Raw genomic sequence first — 25,404 nt, 5'->3', positions numbered from 1 at the left:
CACATGTTGTTGTTCTTCAGTCACAGTTGAGTTTTCTGATGATTCCAGTGTGACTAGTTCTTCACTCTATACCAATGCAGTCTGTGCTAGCTCATTTATAATCATTTCTACTGCCAGTTAAGAACCTACAGACCTTGATTCACCTCTAAAATGTTCATCTATCTTCACATTAGTACTTTCAATGATTTCCTGCAATCTTTTATTATAACATCTATATGCCTTGCTTCTAGTTGAGTAACCAAGAAATATTCCTTTTATCACTTCTAGGATCAAACTTTCCAATAGACTCATCTCTCCTAATATAGCATTTGCTTCCAAATATTTTGAAGTATTTAAGAGTAGGAATATGACCAAACCATAGTTCATAAGATGTCTTACCGGTTTCACCTTTGATGTGAACTCTGTTGAAAGTAGAGACCATTGTATTCATTTCTTCTCTCTATTACACATGAGGTAGATTTGCTTCCATCATCATGGTTCTTGCTGCATCCAGTATAGTTTTGTTCTTCCTTTCCACAACTCCATTCTGTCATGGTGTCTGGGGTCCTGATAGTTGTCTTTTGATTCCATTCTCCTCACAGAATGAATTGAATTCCCTAGATGTAAATTCTCCTCCTTCATCAGATCTCAAACATTTTATTTTCTTGTTGGTTTCATTCTCTACCATTGCCTTGTATATCTTGAATCTTCCAAAAGCTTCTGATTTCTCACAGAGAAAAGTAACCCAACACATTTTAGAATAATCATCAATTATTAACATAAAGTATATATCACCTTGAAGACTTCTTGTTCTTGTTGGACCACATAAATTAGTATGAATTAAATCAATAATACTATTGGATTTCTCAAAAATGCTTTAAATGTTGTTCTAACTTTCTTTCCCTTTTGACATTCCTTGCATACCAGATTATGAGGCTTCACAATCCTAGGTAAATCCCTTACTGCCTTAGTTGAAGTGATCTTTACAATGTAATACAAATTAACATGACACGGTCTTTAATGTCATAACCAACTTTTATCAATGTGAGCAATCAAACATGTCTTATCACTAGTATCCAAATGAAAGATATTACCTTTAGTCCGATTACTGGTTGCAATCTCCAATCCAGTTTTGTTCATGATTTTGCATTTTCCATTCTTAAATTGTAATTGAAATCCTTTTTCCACTAATTGACCAACACTCAAAAGATTATGTTTTAAACCTTCAACATAATAAACATTGTCAGTATTGTGCTTACCATCCAAAGATACAGTGCCTCTTCCTTTGATTAAACAAGCTTTGTCATCTCCAAATCTTACTAGACCTCCATGAATTTCCTGAAAGGATAAGAATTTGCTTTTATCACTAGTCATATGAAGCGAGCATCCACTATCAATGATCCATTCATCCTTTTCTTCAATTTTTGCTGCCAATGCCTACTCTACCGGTTTGACAATAGGTGCCAGTTGATCTTCTTTTATTGCAACAAATGCCCATCCATTATCTGCTAGATCTTCATCAGAGTCATCAGTAACACCTTCATCTGCATAGTAACATTACTTATCTTTGTTTTTCTTAAATCTGTATCTCTGATATTCAGGGTTAGGTTTATATGTTCTTTTTTCTTCCTCCCTTAGTCTTGCATGTCTATCAGGACACCTAGACGCCATATGACCAACTTTATTGCAATTAAAACATTTGAAAGGTGCTTTACCTTCATACGTACTTCCTACAGGACCTTTAGGCATCTTCCTTGCAAATAGTGCTCCAAGTTCTTCATTTTCTCTCCTCATATCTTCAAGTTCTTTTGCATAAAGTGCTTTCCAATAAGATTTGTCAAATGATGATGATGATGATGATGATGATGATGATGATGATGATGATGATGATGATGATGATGATGATGATGATGATGATGATGATGCTGATGCTGATGTTGATGCTTTGAAAGATATATCAGTTTTGACTGTAGCAATAGGACCAAACTCTTCAAGCTCAAATGTTGAAAGTTTTCCAACCAAAGTATCTCTATAAATTGATGTATTAGGCATTGTTCTCAACTCATTAATAGTTGTCACTTTCATTTTGTAAGCCGGTGGAAAATCTCTTAAAAATTTAGAAACAATTTCATCTTCACTTAAAGATCCTCCACAACATTGTATTCCTAAAACAATTTCATTAACTCTTTCCATAAATGCAGAAATTGTTTCATCGTCTTCCATTTTTAAATTTTCTTACCTGACCTGGTAACATTCCAATTTTGCAATTTTGATAGTGGTATCTCCTTCATTCAATGTTTCCAGTTTATCCCAAATAGCTTTTGTAGTAGATCGGTCTGATAATCCCATGATTTGTTGATCTGATAATGTGCTCAAAAGTGCTTCTCCTGCTTTACAATCATTCTCCAAGTCTTTAGCCAATGTCGGTGGATGAGGGTGATTCGAAGTAGGACCAACATAGCCATTCTTTGTAACCTCCCATATATCTCTGCAATTCAGATGTGTTTCCATTCTGATCTTCCATATACCATAGTTAGTTCCATCAAGTTTAGGACTGTCCTTCCTGAAAATATTTGCTGCCATAGGATCTCCTCAAAGTTGTTAGGCTTATGCAAAAAGAGGACTAATCTTTGATACCAATTGTTAGGAACTGGGAAGGACAACTGAGGGGGGGGGGGTGAATCAATTTTCAATAAATTACAACCCAAAATAAATTATTCCAACTTGAAACTTAGTGCCGATAAAACAAACTTAATGTCAGTAAACCAGATTAATAGTTATAGCAGTACCGGTATAACTTAATGCATGAAATAGAAAGATAAACAACATCCACAACACATGACACAAATATTTTTACGTGGAAACCCGATAAAGGGAAAAACCATGGTGGGAAACCTTACCCACTATCAAATGATACTACTACAGATAGTAAGTGTATACAATAATGGGGTCTGCACATGCAAAAAGGCCAACCGCCTAGATCTCACTGCTCAATCACAAAATAGGAGTCACACTGACTATAGTTGGATGGTTAATTCCAATAACAATGTACTACTTCAAAATAACATCTGCAATGTTGGATTCAGTACTAGTTTAAGCTTTGAACATGAGTGCCAAACACCTTCATAACCTTCCTTCAACCTTCAAATAATATCTACATGATTCGCACAAGGATTAGCTTATTTTTTCTCTACATCGATCTTCAATATTCACACACACTCATATTACGATATTCAATAAGATCTTACAATTATTTATACAAAACCTAAGACCAAATCATAAGGTCGGCTCACTAAAGATTTTACAATTACAAAATAAGTCTTGATGAAATACAATGTGTCAGCCTCAATACATTTACACATTATTCAATCAATAAACCATTTCCAAAATGTGTCGTGCTGATCTGGAACATGATATCTTGTATCGGTCAATAACCTAGACCTATTTGCTGGTTAAAGCAAATATGTCAACCTGATCAAACCAATAAGCAAAACACCAAATCCAAACATCCAATCCATGTCTTCGACATAACCAAATGATCTCTAGATGATAACAAGTCATCATCAACACTGATAAACATATATATCCTGCCGGTGAACATATACCGGTGATTGTGCATAAGCCAATATCCATGTCGAGACCATAATGTGTCGGTTCAACAATAAACCAATATAACCATAGTGCCAAATCGACAATGTAGACCTCTAGAAAGATAAGTGTTGACATCAATGAAAAAACCAATGCATCACATGATGAAGTCATCATAATACCATCAATAAATTGAGAATACATATGAACGTCTCAAACACTGCCGAATCCACAAACCAAGATATTCCAATTTCAGAGCAATGTGGAGCAAGATCTAGAACACTGATCAACACCGAATGACTGAATACCAACCTCAATACTGGATCTCATAACTCGATCAAATCACCATGCGGATCACTAAAAATTCTACTGAACCAATTAGAGATATGTATCTCAAAACCCATTAATCTGCAATGACTCATTTACAACACACTAGCCAAACCAACTCATCCAATATGATAATAATACTTGAACACACAAAAGAATATGTTGACATCAATGACTATGCATCATTTCACTAAACTTATCAGCAATATCCAACAATATACCCCTTTGGCATTGATGACAACATATGGGTTTGAAAAACAATCAACACAAAGAAATAAATCAACAACCAATAATCTCCCATAACTCTCAACAATCTCCCCCTGAGTTCAACACTGGATATAGAACTTTTTCACATGCTTCTCTCTCTCCCTTTGACATCAATGCAAAAGGCACATACAAATTATTATTCTCTCACCCTTAGAACAAACTCACAAAACTGAGCATCTAAACCACAACACTGACCACGCCCCGTGAGTAGTAGCCTCACTCATCAATCTGGATCACAAGATATCTCTATGAAGTCCACCAGATTGATGCAAATCCATGCATCTTAGTTCTTATCAGGAGGGGCAATCACCCCTAGCTTCTATCTAAGATACTCAAATGTGTCTTTAGGAAAAGGCTTTCTGAAGATATCTGTAATATGTTCCTTTACAAATACATACTCCCATCTGACTTCCTTCCCATTCACCTTCTCTCTCAAGAAATGAAACTTGATTGATATATGCTTGGTCTTTGAATGCAGCATTGGATTCTTAGAAATGTTGAGAGAAATTGAATTATCATATTATATAGTAGTAGGCTCATCAAAAATAACTTTGATATCCTTCAACATCTGTTTCATCCAAATCACTTGAGTACAATTTCTAGTAGCAACAATGTATTCAGCTTCTGCAGAAGACAAAGATATAGCATTCTACTTTTATTCATCCATGAGACCAATCTCTTACCCAAGAAAAATGCAGGACCACTAGTACTCTTTATGTCATCAACATCATTTTCCAAATCAACATCATTAAAATAACTCAAAGTGAAATCATCATCTCTAGGATACCACAAACCAAAATCAACTATCCCTTTTAAATATCTAAAAACAAATTTCATAGCAACAACATGAGATTCCTTAGGATCAGCTTGAAATATAGCAACAAGACAAACAACGTTCATAATATCTAGTCTAGTCTGAGTCAAATACAATAATCCACCAATAATAGATCTATATCTAGTTTGATTTGCTTTTAGAGAACATCATCCTTTGTCAACTTCCATCTAGTCACCATAGGTGTACTAACTAGCTTTGCATCATCTAAACCAAACTTCTTCAACAATTCCTTCACATACTTAGACTATGATATGAAAATACCTTTATCCAACTGAGTAATTTGCAATCCCAAAAAGAATTTCATCTCACCAATCATAGACATCTCAAACTTAATCTGCATATCATTAGTAAACTTCTTTCACAAACCATCATTTCCACCAAAAATAATATCATCAACAAACACTTCAACAATTAAGATGTTATCATTATCAATCTTGAAGTATAAATTACTATCAGTAGTACCTTTATTAAATTCAAGCTTCATCAAATAATTATCCAATCTGGCATATCAAGCTCTTGGAGCTTGCTTCAATCCATATAGTGTTTTCTTCAAACTACAAACCATATCTTTTTGATTTGTCAACTGAAAACCATCTGGTTGCTCAATATAAACTTCTTCTTCTAGCTCACCATTAATAAATGCTGACTTGACATCCATCTGATACACTTTGAAATATTTGTAAGCAACATAAGCAAGAAATAATTTAACAGCTTCAAACCTAGCTACCAGAGAATCATAGCAATCCAAATTTTTAAAAGGTCAAATCAATTGGTTTTGCCATCAATACCAAAGGGGGAGATTGTTGGCAATATTACAAGGATATTGAGAAGGTTGTTGATGATTATGGACAAAACTGATTAAAGATGTTTTACTATCTTAATATTATTATTTTGTCATTGATGTCAAGAAATTGATTTTCTAATTCAGTATGATGTTGCCATATCTTAAGAAATATGATATGAAGATTATAAAGAAGTCGGTAAAGACACAGGAAATAATATGATAAATAAGGGGGTAAGTTATTCAATGGGCAACTCTACCGAGTCAGACAATGATGAGATCTTGATGTTTTAGATTGTTTTAACATCATACATATGTTGTAAAATGTAAAGGTTAATACTATACTGTGTTATCAAGCAAGGAACCTAGTCGGTAAACCCTAAGGAACCTAGTCGGTAAACCCTAAGGTTATCGCAGTCGGTTAATGAAGACAGAATGTCTACCGAGTAAAGTTTAGTATTCACTGAGTTGTAACCAAGCTATAACAGAATGCATTTAATGTTTACATGTGATATTTAATGAAAGATGTTGATGAGCTGGAGCGGATCAATGATTGGTAAGCCGTGGAAGAAGTTTGTTAACAAATCTAAGGCAATGGAAAGTTGGCAAGAAGATCTACAGCTCAGATTGAACCGCATTACCCTAACACAAGTTCCAAGGTGAATGTGCAAGTTCCAAGGTAGGGTAAAACATTTTCAGATCGAAAGATACAATGAACCTGGACAAGATTGAAGATCTGATGGCTATGATTGATCATGGGAAATGTGATCAAGGAGATTAATCAGTTAGAAGATTGTTTATAAATAAGGAACTATTGATAAACAATGTATGCGGGCAAGTGTATGCACAGGGATGCTACATAGTGATTACTGAGCACAAAAGCTTGAAGACCTGTTAGAATAACAGAGTATTGATGCCTAGCAGATAGACAAGATTAGTTCTATGTCTAGATTGTATTGAACAAATAGGAATTTGCTTTAGCATTTTAGATGTGAAGTTGTAGATAGATTGTATTACTGTTATTTTGTGAAAGTGACAAGAAATCTCTTAACCGAGTGGACTTAACAGTCTTATATGTAAATCCTCTAACAAGGTGACATTCTGATTGAGTGTTTGAAATCCTTTGACAAGGTCACTTCTAACAAAGTGAAGATCCTAACAGATCTGAGGGAAATCCCTTAACTGGGTCACATCTAGCAATGTGTTTTGTAATCTTTAACAGGATTTGCTTTTAACCGAGCATACTCTAGAAGAGTATGTTTCTTAGTGGGTCCGAAATCCCACAGTGGTTTTTCCCTATTTGGGTTTCCACATTAAATCTGGTGTTATGAGGTTTATATTGTTCATATGCTTTTTGAGTTTGCATGTTTGACAGTTTTTGTTATATGACTGATATATATGTTACCGAGGTTGAATCTAATGTTTTTATGGATGATTAAGTTTGTATGATTCACCCCCCCCTCTCATCTTGTTGGCTATTGGATCTGTACTTATATTAAGCATTATAACTATCACAAACAACTACCCTTGTGGTTTCTTTTATAAACACAAACTCCCACAAAACCACCAAGTGGTATTACATCAAAAACCATGTGACAATAAAATAAAATATTTTTCCTATCTACCCTTGACCCAGATTTAATATTGGGTACTTCATCACAATTACATTCCCTAATATTAAATAAATACAATATAACAATACCAATGTGTTAATACAACTCAAGTGGTTACAAGAATATTCTAGGGGAATCTCTACATGTTGGGCATCCACCTAGGTGCAACAATACAATATGATATTATAATATAATTCCATGTCCACCTCACAAAATAATAAAATAATACAACAATAAAATATTATTATACAAGGTGTACAACACCATTTTTCCAACACACATTAGCACTTTCAACTATCATCCTCAATATCTTATTATAACACTGGTAGGCCTTACTCTTAGTAGAATAACCAAGAAAGATTCCTTCATCACTTCTAGCATCAAACTTCCCTAGATCTTCATCTCTTCTGATATAGCATTTACTACCAAAAATTCTTAAATATCTAACTGTAGGAGCATGACCAAACCATAACTCGTAAGGAGTCTTACTGGTATCATCTTTGATATGCACCCTATTCAAAGTGTATACTATAGTACTTATATCTTCTCTCCAGTAGATATGTGGAACATTTCCTTCAATCGTCATGGTTCTTGCAGCTTCCTAAACGGTTCTATTCTTCCTTTTTACAACACCATTTTGTTGAGGGGTCCATGGAGCAGATATCTGTCTCTTCATCCCATTCTCTTCACAAAAGGAATTGAACTCACTGGAAGTAAATTCACCACCTCTGCCAGATCTCAGAAACTTCATCTTTAGACAAATCTATGTCTCAACCATAGCTTTGAAAATCTTGAACTTCTCCAAGGCTTCATGCTTCTCCCTTAAGTAACCCACATCATCCTTGAATAGTCATCAATCAACAACATGAAATACCTGTCACACTACAAGATTCTCACTCTAAAAGGACCACACAAATTAGTATGCACAAGATCCAATATTCCATTAGAAGTTTATTATATTCTTTTGAAAAAAACTCTTGTCTGCTTCCCTAATTGGAATTCCTTACATACTGGATTAGTAGGCTTACAATCTTAGGAAGATCTCTCACTACTTGAGTAGAACTTATCTTAACCATGCAGTCAAAATTTACATGACACATCCTTCTATGCCATACCCAACTTTCATCTATCTGAGCAAACAAACACCTTTTACCACCAACATTCAAGTTAAAGATATTACCTTTGGTTTTTGTACCTAATGCAATCTCTATTCCGGAGCTACGTAAGATCTTACATTTTCCATTCTTAAATTGAAAATCATAACCCTTATACCCTTATCAACCATTTGTCCAACATTCAAAAGATTATGCTTTAGACCTTCAACATACAAGACATTATTAGTGTTATGCTTACCATCAAGAGAAATAGAACCTCTACCATGGATTATACCAGCTTTTATAAATCTTACTACACCACCATTATACTTTTCCATACTTGCAAAATTACTCTTATCACTTGTCATATGGTGAGAGAAACCACTATAAATAACCCATTCATCTTTCTCTTCAATAATGTAGCTAGTAGAACCAACAATCACCGGATCATCTTCCTTGATAGCAATGAACACTCACTCATCTCCTAAATTTCCCTTCTTAGATTCATTATCAGTCACACCTTCATCAATAGAAAAATAACACTTCTTTTGATATTTAGGCTTATATGGATTTAATGGTTTCTTAGAAACTCTTTTCGGACACCTTGAGGCAAAATGTCCTATCTTATTACATGAAAAATATTTAAAAGGCAATTTCCCTTCATACTTACCTTCCCCTTTAGACAATCTCTTGGCAACAAGTGCTTCAAGCTCCTTAAGTTGTCTTTCTTATTTTTCAAGCTCTCTCATTTGCTTCTCATATCTGGATACCCTTGTAGAAATTTCTCCTAGATCATATTTCTGCTTCCCGAAAATAGTAGCTTTGAATGTAGATTCAAATTTAGGAAGAGTTTCTCCAAATTCACTAAATTCAAAACCAACAAGCTTTCCAATTAGCATATCTCTAGTCACATCTATCACAGTCCAAATCTCCTCAATAGCAACAACCATTGTATTTGTAAGTAGGAGGTAAGGATCTCCGCACTTTAGCAACAATCTCAGATTCTTCCAACACTCCACAAGCACATTTGATGTTCAACACTAGCTCATTCACTTTCTGTATAAAGGAGTTAATGTTCTCTTCTTCACCCATCTTCAACATCTCATATTTTCCCTTCAAGCTCTACAACTTAGCAAATTTCACATGGCTGTTACCTTCATACAAAGTCTCCAGCTTCTTCTAAATCTCATGAGTAGTGTGCAAATCCATCACATTAGTCATCTCAAAATTAGACAAGGCACTCAATAAGGCTTCCTAATCTCTAATATTGAATTCAAGTTCCTTTATCTCATCTAGAGTAGTAGGACTATTTAGAGGAGCATTATACACATTCTTAGTAATCTTCCTATAATCTTCACTGATGCATCTCAAATTACATTCCATCCAATTCTTCCAAAGAGTGTAATTTGTTCCATCAAATCTCAGACAATCCTTCTTAAAAGAAAAGTTTTCCATCTCGATCACCTCAAGCGGTCAAGCTTCTTCCAAAGGATCTAACTCTGATACCAATTATTGGCAACAATGCAACAAACTAAGAAGGGGGTGAAACAATTTTCTCATAAACTTTACTAACCTCAAGCACAAATTTAGATTTGATAATCAACAATGAAAGAACAAATCAACACCACATCAATAACACACATAACACCAATATTTTTGACGTGGAAAACCCAGTTAAGCGAAAACTATGGTGGGAACCTACCCACAATGAGATAATACCCTGTTAGGAGTAGATGAAATATTACAATGGGTAATGCGCATGCATTTGGGCACACTACCTAGAGATCACTACTCAAATCACAAAACAAGAAGGGCTACAACCTTGGGGAAGACTCACTGCCTTACAGAAACATTCGAATTACGTTTGGAGGATCATGAACTGATAAGATAGAATCTCCTCATGCTTGGTTATAGTTTTGGTTAAGCACATAACATGAACTCTTCTCTTTCACACTTCTTCACACTTCTCCTCTCTACTGCCAAATGAATAATACATTGTTCACACATCACATACCTCTTACAATGATCATTACATATATCTATACAAATCATCAACCTATATTTCAAGGTAGGCTCAAGCCTCAACTCAAATTATAAAATAATAGCCTCACATGCTATAACAATACATGCGAACAAAAACAATGTTAGCTAAGACATGGTCTAGACCTAGATCAACACCGCATGTAAGAAACACCTCCAATAATTACGCATCGAATATCTGTAACACGCTACAATCAACATGAATGTTGCATAACACAAAGAACACCAGTGAATCAAGAAAATGATCAATAACATGCACAACGATCAATGCAAACCATCAACATGGATAGAACATGATCTAAAAACATCCACAAGCAATGTTAATCACCACTTACTAAAATCTTCATCAACATTATACCAAACCTAAAGAACACCAACTATACTGATTGTCAAATTGAAATATTCACTTGTGGACCTTCAAATCATGAACCATCTGAATTAAGGACACATATGAACGTCCTAAACACTGCCAATTCTGCAAACCAAGATATTGCAATTTCGGAGCAATGCAAAGCAAGATCTAGAACACTGATCAACACTGAATGACTGAACACCAACCTCAATGTTGGATCTCATAACTCAATCAAATCACCATGCTAGAGATACATATCTCAAAACCCATTAATCCACAATGACTCATCTAAAACACACTAGCTAAAGCAACTCATCCAATCTGACTGTAGCATTGGAACACATAGAATAATATGTTGACATCAATGACAACAAATCATTCCAGCAAACTTGTCAAAAATATCCAATACAATCTGTAGTCACACAAATCTGTCCAGCTTAATTAAATAAATATTTGCTATTTATTTGATAAAAAATCCACTAGCCATCAGTTAATTAAATTAATATTTAATTAATTTATTCTCAAACATTCTTCTATTAATTAAATAAATTATTCAATTTATTTTAATTAAATCATTAAACCAAATTCCAATCAATTAAATAAATAAAATCTATTTATTTAATTAAATCCCCCTATTCCTCTTTTAAATAAATTAAATAAAAATATTTATTTAAATCATTATCCCCCCCCCCCCACTTGCATTTTCCTACAAATGCAACTTGCACACATTTATTGAAATAAATTAATTTATTTTAATAAAATCCTATTTTCCCTCACCCACCAAATCTAATTGCATTCCTAAATCCCCTTCTAGATTCTTCTAACCCCTTCCTAATTAGCCTAATCCATCCCCTAATTATTGTCACATTCCTAAGCAAAATGGAGTCACTTCTCAAAGACTCCAAAGTCTTTGAAAAGCATTTAATGCTTTGTGTGTTCAACAAATTAACCCCCAAAGTCTTCCAAGACCACTAATGGCTCTTACATGACCATTTATGGCTCTTACATAACCATTTTTGGTTATTTCAAACTTGTCCCCCCAAACATTTATTGTTTTGACCATATTCATCCATTTCACATTTGCACAAGAGTTTATCCATTGGATAAAAGCTTTATTCTTTGAATAAAGAGTTTATTCATTCAACCAACCTTGACTTTAACTCCCAAAGTCATATCAAGCCTTTAATGCTTATTCCCTCTCCTCTCAACCTATCTCACATTGACACTTGTCATCCTGGGATTGGGTTGAAAGCCATCACATGGATTTGAAATCATTCAATCCTGACCCTTGTTGAGATTGCTCAAACTCAACCATCCATTGCTCCATTTTTCCTATAAATAGAGCCCATTTCTTCATAATCCAGATCCTGCAAAACTTGTGTGCATTTAACCTATAGGCATTTTAGAGAGCATTTAGCATAGCAAACTCATGTATTGTCATTTTGGTTAAAATAAATCATTTTAGCATCAATAGCTTAATATTAGCTTTTCATTTTACATTTGGAGCACAATACTACAATCTCAATCCTTCATAAGCATCCATAGTGCAAAAAGCTGCTGAGAGCTACACTATTTTGGAACTTGGAGAGGAGAGGAACAAGGGAGAAGGAGCTAAGAACATGCTAAGAGGCATTTGGAGATGCCTCATTATCTTTGTTTCATTAGTTAGAAATATTAGCATGATTTTAGTGTCTCTCTTGATATGCCTGTTTAGATTAGTTTTTGATTGAATAACACTAACGATTTTCTTGTGTGTCTTGTGTTGTTTATCTTAGACTAACCTTGTCCATTTTGCAGGGCATCACAATCTACATCACTGTAATTTTTTAACATAAAATATGCACCCATTTTGGACTAGAGTCCAAAATCTGCAATACCTTTCAAATATCTGAAAATTATTTTCACAACTTGCTTATGTGCCACCTTTGGATTTTCCTAAAACCTAGCCACAAAACACACAAACTACATGATATTTGGTTTGGACATAGTCAAATACAACAATCCACCAATCATCAATCTATGCTTCTTCTAATCAGCCTTCAAAGACTCATCATCTTTGCTCAGCTTGCATCGAATGGTTAAAGGAGTTGTAACCAATCTACAGTTATTAAAACCAAATTTCTTCAACATCTCTTTCACATACTTACTTTGTGAGATAAAAATTCCATCTTTAGATTGAATAACTTGTAACCTGAGAAAGAAAGACAACTCACCAATCATTGACATTTCAAATTCTTTCTGCATCTCTTTAGTATACTCTTTACATAAGCTATCATCTCCTCAAAATATAATGTCATTAACAAACTATAACAATCAATAATTTATCTTCATCAATCTTTAAATAAAGATTACTATCTATTGTAGCTTTCTTGAAATTATGTCATGGCAAATACCTGTCTAATCTTGCATACCGGGCCCTGAGTGCCTGTTTGAGTCCATACAATGCCTTCTTTAGTTTGCACACCATATCCAGATCTTTTATCAGTCTGAACCCATTTGATTGCTCAATGTATACCTCTTCTTCTAGATCTCCATTTAAAAAAATTGACTTGACATCCATCTGATAAACTCTAAAGTTCTTATAAGTAGAAAATGCAAGAAGCATACGTATAGCTTCCATCCTTTCTATCGGAGAAAAAGTTTCTTCAAAGTCTATGCCTTCCACCTGAGAATATTCTTTACATACAACTCTTTCTTTATTCGTTGTAACTTCCCCTTTCTCATTTAGCTTGTTCCCGAATACCCATTTAGTTCCTATCACATTCTTGTCCACCAATCTAGGTACCAGCTCCCAAGTCTTGTTCTTCTGTATTTAATTAGTTCTTCTTCCATTGTCTTTACCCAACTCTCATATTTACTTGCTTCCTCATAAGTCTTTAGTTCATTTATTGATAGAAAACAATAATTGGCTTGTTCTTGAGCTTATGCAATCTTCCTTCTTATCTGAAAACCTTTTGTCTTGTCTCCAATTATTTTATTTTTTGAATGATGCTTTTGAACATACTTAACGGGAACTCCTTCAAATAGTTCTCAACACCTTCATCTTCAAGCATCCTCAAACATTCATACTTCTTCAAATTCATTAGCCTAGCCCATTTTGTCTTCGGATCTCCTTCAAATTCCAAACATAGCTTGTTCCACATAGCTTTAGCTTCTTTCAATCCTTTTACTCTTCCAAACATTGAATCACTTATACAATTGAAAACTGTAGCTCTAGATTTTGCAAGAGTCTCCTTTAATTTTATCTCATCCAGCGTTTGAGGACCACCTTGCAGGGGTGTATATTCGGTCTGAATGATTTCCCATGTTTCATTCTATAATGTCTCCAAATGTGATTCCATTCTCTCCTTCCAGTACAAAAAGTTTATACTATCAAAGATTGGAACCTTGTAATGCACGTCTTGCACTATACCAAATCTACCTCAAGCGGTTAAGCTTACTCAAGATAAACCTTTCTCTAATACCAATTGTTGAACCCAAGGCAAGACTGAGAGGGGGGTAGAATCAGTCTTGAACAAAAATTGATGCAGCACATAAACAATTAATTAACAAAACATATCCAACACATGAACACCAAAATTTTTTATGTCAAAAACCTAAACAAGGAAAAACTAGTATGAGCACTTGCCCACAAAATATATCCACTATGTATATCAGATTACAATGAATGAGCTCACTACTTTGGACTTGAAAACCAAGGCTAATTTCTATTGGGGCAAGATACAAAAAGAGGACTTGCAAACATGATGCTAACTACAATAGGGCAATATACAAAATAATTTGAAAAGAAGGATCTCCTAATCATGAAGTTGTCTTTCAATTATGCATCAAGCGACCAATATTAACACACATAACTTAGACCTCATCTATCAATACTCTGTCTCATATCTCTGCCACAGTCTCAAATAGGTTGCATACACCTCTTGTTCTTTTCTTTGAATTTTGTTGATTATCTTCACATCACATACTTCCTCTCATCCTCTTACTTTCATCCATACAACTTAATCGTGCATACATCCTTTATATACAAGATACCTCATTAAATCTTGAAGCGAGTTGGCCTGAAACACAATACACCTTCCGAACTAAAAATACACACGTTGATCCACTCCAGGAGAAAGAGAGGACCAAAACACATCTTCCTAAGCTCAATCCACCAATTCATAATCACTGGAACAAAAACCTTCTAGACTAAAAATACACACGTTGATCCACAATACACCTTTTGGACTAAAAATACACACATTGATCCACTCCAGGAGAAAGAGAGGACCGAAACACATCTTCCTAAGCTCAATCCACCAATTCATAATCACTAGAACAAAATCTCCAACATCTCAGCACACCACACATCCTTATAGATAATTAACGGTCGAAACAAACTCTCCACTGCAGACTAATCTTATCTAGATCTCCACATGCTATGGTGAGACCCATAACATATCAAATAACCTTCTACAAATCATATCTAGACTCAAAGATAGGTATAACATATAATATCACAACATGCTATGAAATATAGCACAACTTCTAGAGAACACAAAAATATTTCCGGACCTCAAAACTAACTCATCCATAATGTCGAAAACATAACCAAAGAAGATAATGACATCAAAGAACATTAGGAATACTTTCCGGACCCAAACACTTCCGGAACAACCAATAGAATAACCACAACACAAACACAACAAGATATCTTTGCACTAGAGACATTCCAGACCAACAACTATCTAGAACAAAAGTTTGACATCAATGACAACTACATCAACACATACTTCCAACAATTAATAGATCTCCATGCAGTTTATTTAAAGGAAAAAAAGGCATCAGTAAAGGGGACCTAATCTTACCTTCTTTTTTCATCAATATAGAATAAGCACTAAGTACCTGGGAACAACCCACAAGGTGACCCTTAAACAATGGAATGACCTCTCAATTGCACAATTATCTTTTCAATCTCTCACCAGCTATTCATAGATGAAATTGTAATGGAGGAAATATAACTTTAAAAAAGGAAAAATATACTCCTTTGAGAACAAATTTCACTTCATACATTTAGATATCTCCAACTAGCTGGATTAGTGAAGATATCTAATTATAGGTAAAGAAAATGAAGATTTTGGATACATAAGAGGAAAGTATATACGACAAAGTGTCGGTCCAAATATGAGCACCTTGACCAAATACAATAATGTGTCACATATATGTTTGTAAAACACATTGTATCTCAAATGGATGTACGCAAAAAAGAAGAATTAAAAATGGAGAAAACCTAACTTTGTGCTTTAGATAACCTGCAAAACCTAGAAGTTAGAAATATGGCAATGAATACTAGATAATAAATATAAACATAAATGAATAGAAATAAAATAAATCAAGCATAAGAAAACCCTTGTGCATTCCAATGATTCTAATAAACCTACACACAAGAAGAAGATGAAAAACGTTTGGGGCTATTTGGAGACTTGCCAAAGTCAAGTCCTTGTTTTGGTGTTTCCACCTCCATATCAACCAGATAGATAGAGGGAAAAAACCATAAATAGACATTGGTAAATGATTTATATATAAACAAGGGATGTGATAAAGCTTAGAATGCTCAAAGATATAAGAGAGATATTACCAGAAAGGCTTGAGGAAGCCAAGAGAGTTGCAAAAGCTAGGATAACACAAGGGATTTCAAGAGAGATTATGTGAGGATTCAAGAGAGATTGCAAGAAGTGGAAATATATCTTTAAAAGTGAGAATGAGAGGGAAAAAGAGGGTTGTCAAGTCATTTTGGAATATTTTGAGTCATTTCCACCGACTTGGGTAGGTGATAAGTGTCAAAACATTCAAAATTGAGATTTGAATGTTAAGATGTCATATGACAAGTAGCATGCAGACGTGTGCATGACATGTTAGTGCCTAGACAAATCATGCTAAAAAATGATGAGTGGCAAGAGAAAGATGTTAATGCAAATGTGATGTTGAAAGGCAGCTGCTTCAAAAAGGTGTCTTGAGCATCCCAAGCAGGAAAATGATAATGCAAGGCCTGAAATGAGCCTACTAAAATGCTAAGAGAATGGACACTGAAGTGGCTACAAAAATATAGGTGAATTTGCAAAGGGGTATGCTTCTTTCAACTCTAAATTTTGCCCCCACTTTAGTGAGCTTATGAATCAACATTAATATGCACACTAAAGTAAATATACTCAAAATAAATAAAAATATGATGCCAAAAGGATATTGTAGAGAAAGCAAACAATTGTTCAATTCAAGGAAGCATGCCCTTGGGATGAAGACCTACAAGAAAGATGTATTAGACAAAAAAAATTATGCACAAGACAACAAGGTTAGAACATGAACATTACAAAGCTATTAGGTTAGAATATGATAAATATATAGATATATCTAGAAAATAACATGGACAACATATACAAAAAGGAAAAATAACACAAACAAACAAAGTAAAAATTTCGAGTCAACAGAGTAAAAGAGACCTTCATTTAAAAGGTTGTCTTAATACTATGCATCGTCCACAAATAACAAGAAATAACACATAGACGAATTCTAAAAATAAAAGAAGATTTTGATGATTGATTGCTTCCAAGAAGAATGTACCCAAAAGATAGAGAAGCAACCAATTTCGAAGAGACAATACATGACATAGGTACTAGCTTGATCTATTGCTAGGGGTCATCCAGATAAAAATGATTAAAAAAAAAAAATCATAGTCTAGCTAGCTAATCAAATGTCATGCTAGGTGATCAAATGTCAGTAGCACCAACCTCACTACAAAGGAAAGCCACTACCAAATTATAATTAAAAATATAGATCATGGTCTATCAATTTGTGTTATGCTAGGTGATCAAAGATAAGTAGCACCAACCTCACTATGAAATAAATCCACTATCGAATAATATGCTCAATAGAACCAACTTCACTATGGAAGAGAGCCATTGTTGATAGAGATAAATAAACACTAGGTTAGACCAACCTCAATTCCATAGAAAAAATTCACTACAAACATGAAATTTATTTTGATAAGCACAACAGGGGACAAAAATAAACACTCACCATAGCAGACAAAAAATAGATGGTCATCATGACAGGCAAGAGATAGACATATATCATTGTAGGTGAAAAAGAGAGAAGCAACATTGTAGGTGAAATATAGACATGCACCACTGTAGGCAAAAAGTAGACATGTTAAATGTAAGAATGTAGAAGTAAGTAGAATATGTATGCCCTTCCCCACTTCCCCCCTCCCTCCACCTTAAAAATTAACATATTTATGAGAATACGAGTACGAGTAAAAGAATACAAGTACAAGGAAAATATTAGGAGAAATTTCTTTTAGGGTTAGGGTTGATTTTATCCGACTTTGTATGTTTCCCTAAAAATTGCATGTTATAAGCGACTGGAATGTTAAAGTCATTGTAATGGTGTTGTACTGTTTTATTGGATAATAAGAAAAGATTAAACATCTGTGTTTTGTGGATGTAGCCCATCTTGGGTGAACCACGTTAAATCTTTGTGTTATTTGTGTTGTGTACTTTTCTTCATCTTCATTCATTCGTATTTGCATATAACTGTTAATTTGTGTTTGCTATGAATCTACCTAAACCCTAATACCTTTAATCCTCTTCCATGTAATTCCAAGCTTTAAATCCATCTAAATGGATAAAAATTTGAACTTGCCATCACATGAAATGTATGTGTGAGCATGCCCACTTACCTTACTCCTTTTTAACACATGTGTGAGAATCATTCTTACAATGTGTAGCCATCCTACCTCTTACACATGTAGTACTCGTACACCTACTCATTTCCTTGTAACACTTGTAATATGGCTAAGCCTTTAATCCATGACTTCATCTTCAAATCTTAACCCTCCATCAATCAATGCATCCCAATTTCCTATGAAAAAATTATAAACTATAAGCCTTTCATATCATTCATATGATCCTCTTATGCTATCATCAAAATATGCATTTGATCTTCTACTTTTATGCTATCATTATGCTACCATTTTGTTGATCTACCATCATAATCTCAACATCATGTTGTTGGTTTACTAAGAAACCACATTCCACTATCCATCAACTTATCAATAAGAGCACATCAAGTGGAGCATTAGGTGTACTCTTCTCAATTTGGGGGGAGTAAAAAATAAACAAGGTAAAAGATTTAATTATTATATTATTATCTTTATGTTCCATCCCTTGCTTATCTTCTTGTCTTCAGATATACTAGAGCTAATTAGATTGCTTATGGATATTATCGAGTAGAAATAATCTATAATGATTTAGAAAATAAATTATGTTGTCAATATTCTATAAAGATTGGCATTTCTCTCTTCCTACTTGTGTCTACTTAATCCATTGATGTTTACTTCATTTTCCTATTAATTGGATGTAGTTCATCATTTAGAAAAAAATTGAGTTTGTATTGTTTGTATAAATTTTTTTCCTACATGTTAAAATTATTTAGATGTTGTTGACTTCTTTAAAAAAAAATCTCAAAGAAATAGAAGCAACTTCACAACACACAAGAAACTAAGAATGGTCAACCATTAAATTCCAACATTGTCTCCACCTCCCTATCACTACTCAAATTGACACTAGTCGTACAAGATAAACAATTTCACTAATATAATTAAAGTTTTGACTATGATTGTCCCTCTTTGAAAAACATGCACTAAGAATCTCCTCCAAAACATATGAATCCAAAAGTAGTTCATAGACACCATCCTCTTCACTTATAAGCTCAATTAGAATGCAAAATGACTATAGTCTGTAGACACCTAAAATTGACCTTCCCTAATTAAATATATATTTATTATTTATTTAATTATTTTATCTTAATGTCCTCTATTAGTTAAATAAATATTTTTATTTATTTAATTAATTCATTAACCTTTTCCACTATTAATTAAATAAACATTTTTATTTATTTAATTAATTTTGTAGCCTTTTCTACTTTTAATCAATTAAATATTTTTGTCTATTTAATTAATTCACTAAGCCTTTTCTTTCTAATTTAAATCCCACCTCCTCTCCTAAATTAAATAAATTTTTATTTTATTTATTTAGCCTTTCGTCTATTAATTAAATATTTATTTAATTAATTCATTACCTTTTTCTTCTTTAATTTTAGCCCTCAACTTGTTCACATGGATCACAATCTAAATTTGTAGGCATGTGACAAGTGTCATATTCCTCTTCCTTCACCTTTGTCCTTTCTTTAATGCCCACATCTAAAAGTCAATCCACTGCTCAATCTTATCCCTTTATTTCAAATTAACCGCTTTATCTTATTCACTCCCACCTATCACTCAATCTCCTCCCTTTATCTTTACCTACAACTTGATCCTATTGATTCTCTTCTAACTATGTGATGACAAGCATTCATCTTTTAAACTTTTAATCTAAGCCCTTGGTTCTCTTTGAGATTTCTATAAAAGATGTTTCTTCCTTCAATTTTAATCAATCAAGCAATTATTTGAACACTTACACTCTCGGAAATAATTCTAGGATCATGCATCATCATATCTTCTTTGCATCATAACTTACCTCATCAAGCAACCACGTCCATTTCTTCATGACCTCTTGTGCATGTGCTACATAGCTAAGAGCATCCATCATCAAAACAAGATCTTGGAGGATAGGAAGACAATGGATACAAGCCTACAATGTGCATGAAGGTATATTTGACTATTTTATGTTATTTGCATGGATGGTAGATTTCAATTGATTGTTTGTTGAATTAATTTGTAGATCTAGGTTAGTGGTTGGATCATTCAAGGTTTACAAGGAGGTTAATATTTAGCATACACACAAGAAAACACAAGACTAGGTATAACATAAATATGGTATAAAAGTTTTGAATAAAAAACCCACAAATACTAAGAAGCCATAATGAGAGCAATAATTTTGCTAAATTTTGGTTAATTGGACATTGCAATTGATACCACTAATCTACATGAACAATAAAACTCATTTTAAAATGACTCTCATTGAAGCCTGCTAATTTAATTTTTTTTAAAATACACTCAACAGAAAAAAATAATTGAGAAAAAATGAGATTATTGGAGAATAGTGTCATTCTTGTTCCCAACTTTCCAAGTGGTTATATACATTTAAAAGAATTGAGACAAATCCACATTAATTATCTCACTTTCATATTTTGAACCTTAATGTGTAGTTTTTTGGGAATGATAAGGACTTTAAAGGATAGTGCATATACGTGCCTCTAAAAATATCTAGGAGGGGCATGCATGTCAATTACAAATTAATTAATATTCTATTAAAACTATTACCATTGGTCTAGGATTTATCAAAGGTATAGCCATAATACCTACATGTCAATCTACATCGATATCCTTGACAAAAGACTTTACCAACCAAATGGCAAGAAGTCATGAGATTTTATAACACGAAGCCCACAATACTTAATGGTGGTCGAATGGTCAACACATTGTGAATGTGCTATTGAGTGTTGCTTATTGTCCAAACTCAATATGATTTATTTCACACCAACAATCTAAAATGACACGTCCATGAATAACTACATTGAACATAACACTTATTTGCTTATAGACCCATAAATCACCTTTTAAGACTTCTCAAACATATCCATTTATGTTGAAGTATGGTTGCTAGTCTATGGATATGGATATGGAACTACATCTTTTTTCATGCATGGGACACCTAGTAAGGTGTAAATACTTTACCTCCTCCAAGATTTCAAATACTTAAATGCTAAAAAGAAGCTTTGAATAAAAAAAAGGCTGAAAATAAGCAACGCTTGCTTATTGAAAAAAATAACATGTGGGTTCACCATTTTTATTTATTTTTTATTTGGTTTACAATTTTACTTTCAAATTTTAATTGCAAGAAATATTATTAATAATTTCATTTAAAACTTTCTCTAACAAAAAATTCATTTTAAAAAAAAACATATAAGAGGATTGCTTAAAAACAACCTGCAATTTTATTCTATGAGGCCACAAAATCTATGAAATAAGCTAAGTAGCCACATGGAAACCTGCCCTTAGCCCATTGACTTACCTTAACTTGGACATTGGTGTTTGTCCTTCTTGAAGAAAAGCTTCTCTTTGTTTAATTCAAATTTGAAGAATATATAAATATTTTCTTCTAAAAGGGCATCTGTAATCATCATATGGAGCAGGCTAAGCTGAAGCTTTGAATCTGAGTTTAATTAGAACTTGCAGAGATGCGTATCAACTATTTCCATTGTTGCCAAAAAAAAACCGTTAACTAGTTGAAGCGTACCAATAGTGGACATAGCTAACTTTGCACACCTAGAACTATCAAACCGTACATCGGATTTTGATTTTTTTTTTTGCTCTCTGTATACAACTTAACTGCTTATAACGAAGGATCTGGCTTCTAGATAGTAACGATGCACACTGTGGAATTCATTATGTGCGCAAAGGTCAAAAAGTGGTCATTTCAAAGAGTCGTCTGATACATAATCACCTTTGTGCCAATACTAGATAACTCAAAATAGCTAGTAGTAGTCCAGTAGTAGTGGACAAATGCCCCCGTAGTTATGCACAAATGTTCCAGTAGTGGTGCATAAATGGACGAGTAGTGGGGCACAAATGAGCTACTTATGATTAAAAAAAGTTAAAAAATTATCCACTATTGGTACATGTGATATTTATTAATGAACTTTTCATTATCAATTTTTCGAGCTCCTTTAAGATCTGGTAACGAGAGGTTGAATTGACTAAAAACTGTCCACTATTGAAATTATGTTCACTACTAGTACCTTTCCCTATTAACATAATTCTTAGATAGGGGAAGAGCACCACTAGTTGAGCACCCTAACTTCGCGCTTCTCAAAATCCTATGTGGAAATTTTAAATCACTCCCAATTTTTTACAGCAGCTTACTTGACAGGTCCCCTTCTTATAACTAAGCTTTCAACACCACATCATCAAGTATGGTGCCACATCAGCATGCTTTTTGCCAAGGTGTCCAAAACAGCCCAAAAAAAAGGTGAGACCAATAGGCATGCAAAAGAAACCCCAATAGTTGTGCAGCTGATATGACATCACCTGATTGGTTACTTTTTACAATATTAGTACATTTCCTAACAACTATTGGTACATTTCCTAACAAAAATTGATATTTTATGTTTCTAACAATAGATTTTATTTGTTCAATTTTTGGAACAAAAGATATAAACAACCCTCACAACAATTGGTACATGCTCAACTACTGATGCTCTTCACCTAATTCATTTTGATCATAAAGGGGTATTTCCATGGTGTTTATGTAAGATAATTACTTGACACACAACTTTTCTTCAGCCGCTAATCTTGGTACAGCTGCTGTGAGCAAACATGTATTGATTTCAATGATGATTAGGTTCGAGCAATGACTATGCATAGCATAGCTGTAAGCAATCTGAGGAAGCAGATTAATGGCTTAGAAAAGCAGGGCGATTTCAAGGATGCCCTACATATTACAGAAGCTCAAATAGATTATTGTAGCTTTGTCTCTCTCTTGCAGTCGTGCGTTCACAAGAAAACCTTGCAGCAAGGAAAAATCATCCATGCCCACATCTACAAGAGGGGTTTCACAGACAGAAGGCTGTTATGGAACACGCTCATCAACATGTATGTGAAGTGCGCGAATTTGGCTGATGCTCGCAAAGTGTTTGACAAAATGCCTCAACGAGATGTCTGCTCATGGACTGTTGTCATTGCTGCTTATTCAAGGCAGGGACCTGCTGAGGAGGCATTGAAACTGTTTCAAAAAATGCAGAGCACAGGTGTCCAACCCAACCAGTATACATATGCCAGCATCCTGTTGACATGTGCCAACATGGCATTGCTAGACCAGGGTGTGGAACTCCATGAACAGATTCTGAGAAAAGGGTTTGAGTTTGATGTGGTGGTCGCTACGGCTCTCATCGACATGTATGCAAAATGCAGGAGCATAGAGAAGGCACAACAATTGTTTGACAAAATGCCTCATCGAGATGTGGTTACGTGGAATGCCATGATTACAGGATATGCGCAGAATGGGCTCGTTAATCAGGCGCTAGAGTTATTCCAGAAGATGCCTCAGAGAGATGTCTTCTCTTGGACAGGGATGATTGCAGGACTTGGGCAGAATGGATACGCTGACCAGGCAGTAAAGCTCTTCAACCAAATGCCTCACAAGACCATTGTCTCCTGGAATGCAATGATTGCAGGATTCGCGCTTAATGAGCATGGTGATGAGGCTCTTAAGCTCTTCGATCAGATGCAATCCTCAGGTGTGCAGCCCAACTCAAATACCTTCTTAAGCATTCTCTCAGTATGCGCAAATCTGGCAGCTCTGGATCAGGGCATGCAGATGCATGGAAAGATAATGACAAGTAAGCTTCAGTCGGATGTTTCTGTGGTGAATGCTGTAATAGATATGTATGCAAAATGCGGGAGTATACAGAAGGCACGGGAAGTGTTTGACAGAATGCCTCAAAGGAATGTTGTCTCTTGGTCAGCTCTGATTGGAGGATATGCCATGCATGGCTATGCCAAGGAAGCCCTCAAACTGTTTGAGGAAATGAAGCTCAATGGCACCAGCCCGGACCATATCACTTTCGTTAATGTTCTCTCCGCCTGCAGCCGAGCAGGCTTAGTGGAAGAGGGTTGCCAATGTTTTACTTCAATGAGTGAAAATTACAATCTCGTACCTAAAATGGAGCACTATAGATGCATGGTTGATCTCCTTGGACGTGCTGGCCGTCTGGAGGAAGCTCGGGACTTCATAAGCGAAATGCCAATAAAACCTGATGCTATTGTGTGGATTTGTTTGCTCAGTGCCTGTAGAGTTCATAACAATGTAGAGCTTGCAGAAAGTGTGGCTGAACATATCTTGAAGTTGGAGCCAACAAATCCTGCACCTTACGTGCTTTTAACAAATATCTATGCAGCAGCTGGCAGGTGGAGTGACATTGCAAAGGCGAGGAAGATGATGAAAGATAGGTGTTTGAAAAAGACACCTGGACGTAGTTGGATTGTGATCAATAAGCAGGTGCATGCTTTCTTTGTAGGAGAAGGGTGTCCCATATGAATGCGTGGAACCTATAATGTGTCTTGGAATATTAAGATAGATTTGTATCCTCTTGAGGGTTTGCATGGAAAAACTTGTTTTTCCTCATAGTAAGAAGCTACTTACTAATCTAAGATCATCTTCATTTATGGAACTGGGAAAGAAGTCCACAAAACTTCGGTTGGACTAAAGGGCCTCTGAGTGGCAATTCATCTGCCAAAGTCTTGGAATTTTAAGATAGATTTGTATTCTCTTGAGGGTCTGCATGGAAAAACTTGTTTTTCCTCATAGTAAGAAGCCTACTTACTAATCTAAGATCATCTTCATTTATGGAACTGGGAAACAAGTCCACAAAACTTCGGTTGGACTAAGGGGCCTCTGAGTGGCAACTCATCTGCCCAAAAGTGCCTGGGACTTGCAGTCAGCCCAATTTTTTCATTGGAATCATGCTGGGCTGCACAGCATCCATGTCAA

At 34.6% G+C, this 25,404-nt stretch overlaps 1 protein-coding gene across 1 annotated transcript; it reads left to right on the top strand.

Annotated features, from left to right (window-relative positions):
* The first annotated feature begins 23,265 nt into the window (after positions 1 to 23,265).
* On the top strand, positions 23,266 to 24,951 carry LOC131077642 (pentatricopeptide repeat-containing protein At1g11290, chloroplastic). Its single transcript, XM_058015184.2, has one exon. The coding sequence runs from the start codon at positions 23,266 to 23,268 to the stop codon at positions 24,949 to 24,951; it is 1,686 nt and encodes a 561-aa protein (XP_057871167.2).
* The last annotated feature ends 453 nt before the right edge of the window (positions 24,952 to 25,404 follow it).

The sequence above is a fragment of the Cryptomeria japonica genome, chromosome 6 (genome assembly GCF_030272615.1).
Source record: "Cryptomeria japonica chromosome 6, Sugi_1.0, whole genome shotgun sequence".
Lineage (NCBI taxonomy): Eukaryota > Viridiplantae > Streptophyta > Pinopsida > Cupressales > Cupressaceae > Cryptomeria > Cryptomeria japonica.
The sequence above is the reverse complement of the archived record's forward strand: the minus strand, read 5'-3'. Positions and strand labels throughout refer to the sequence as shown.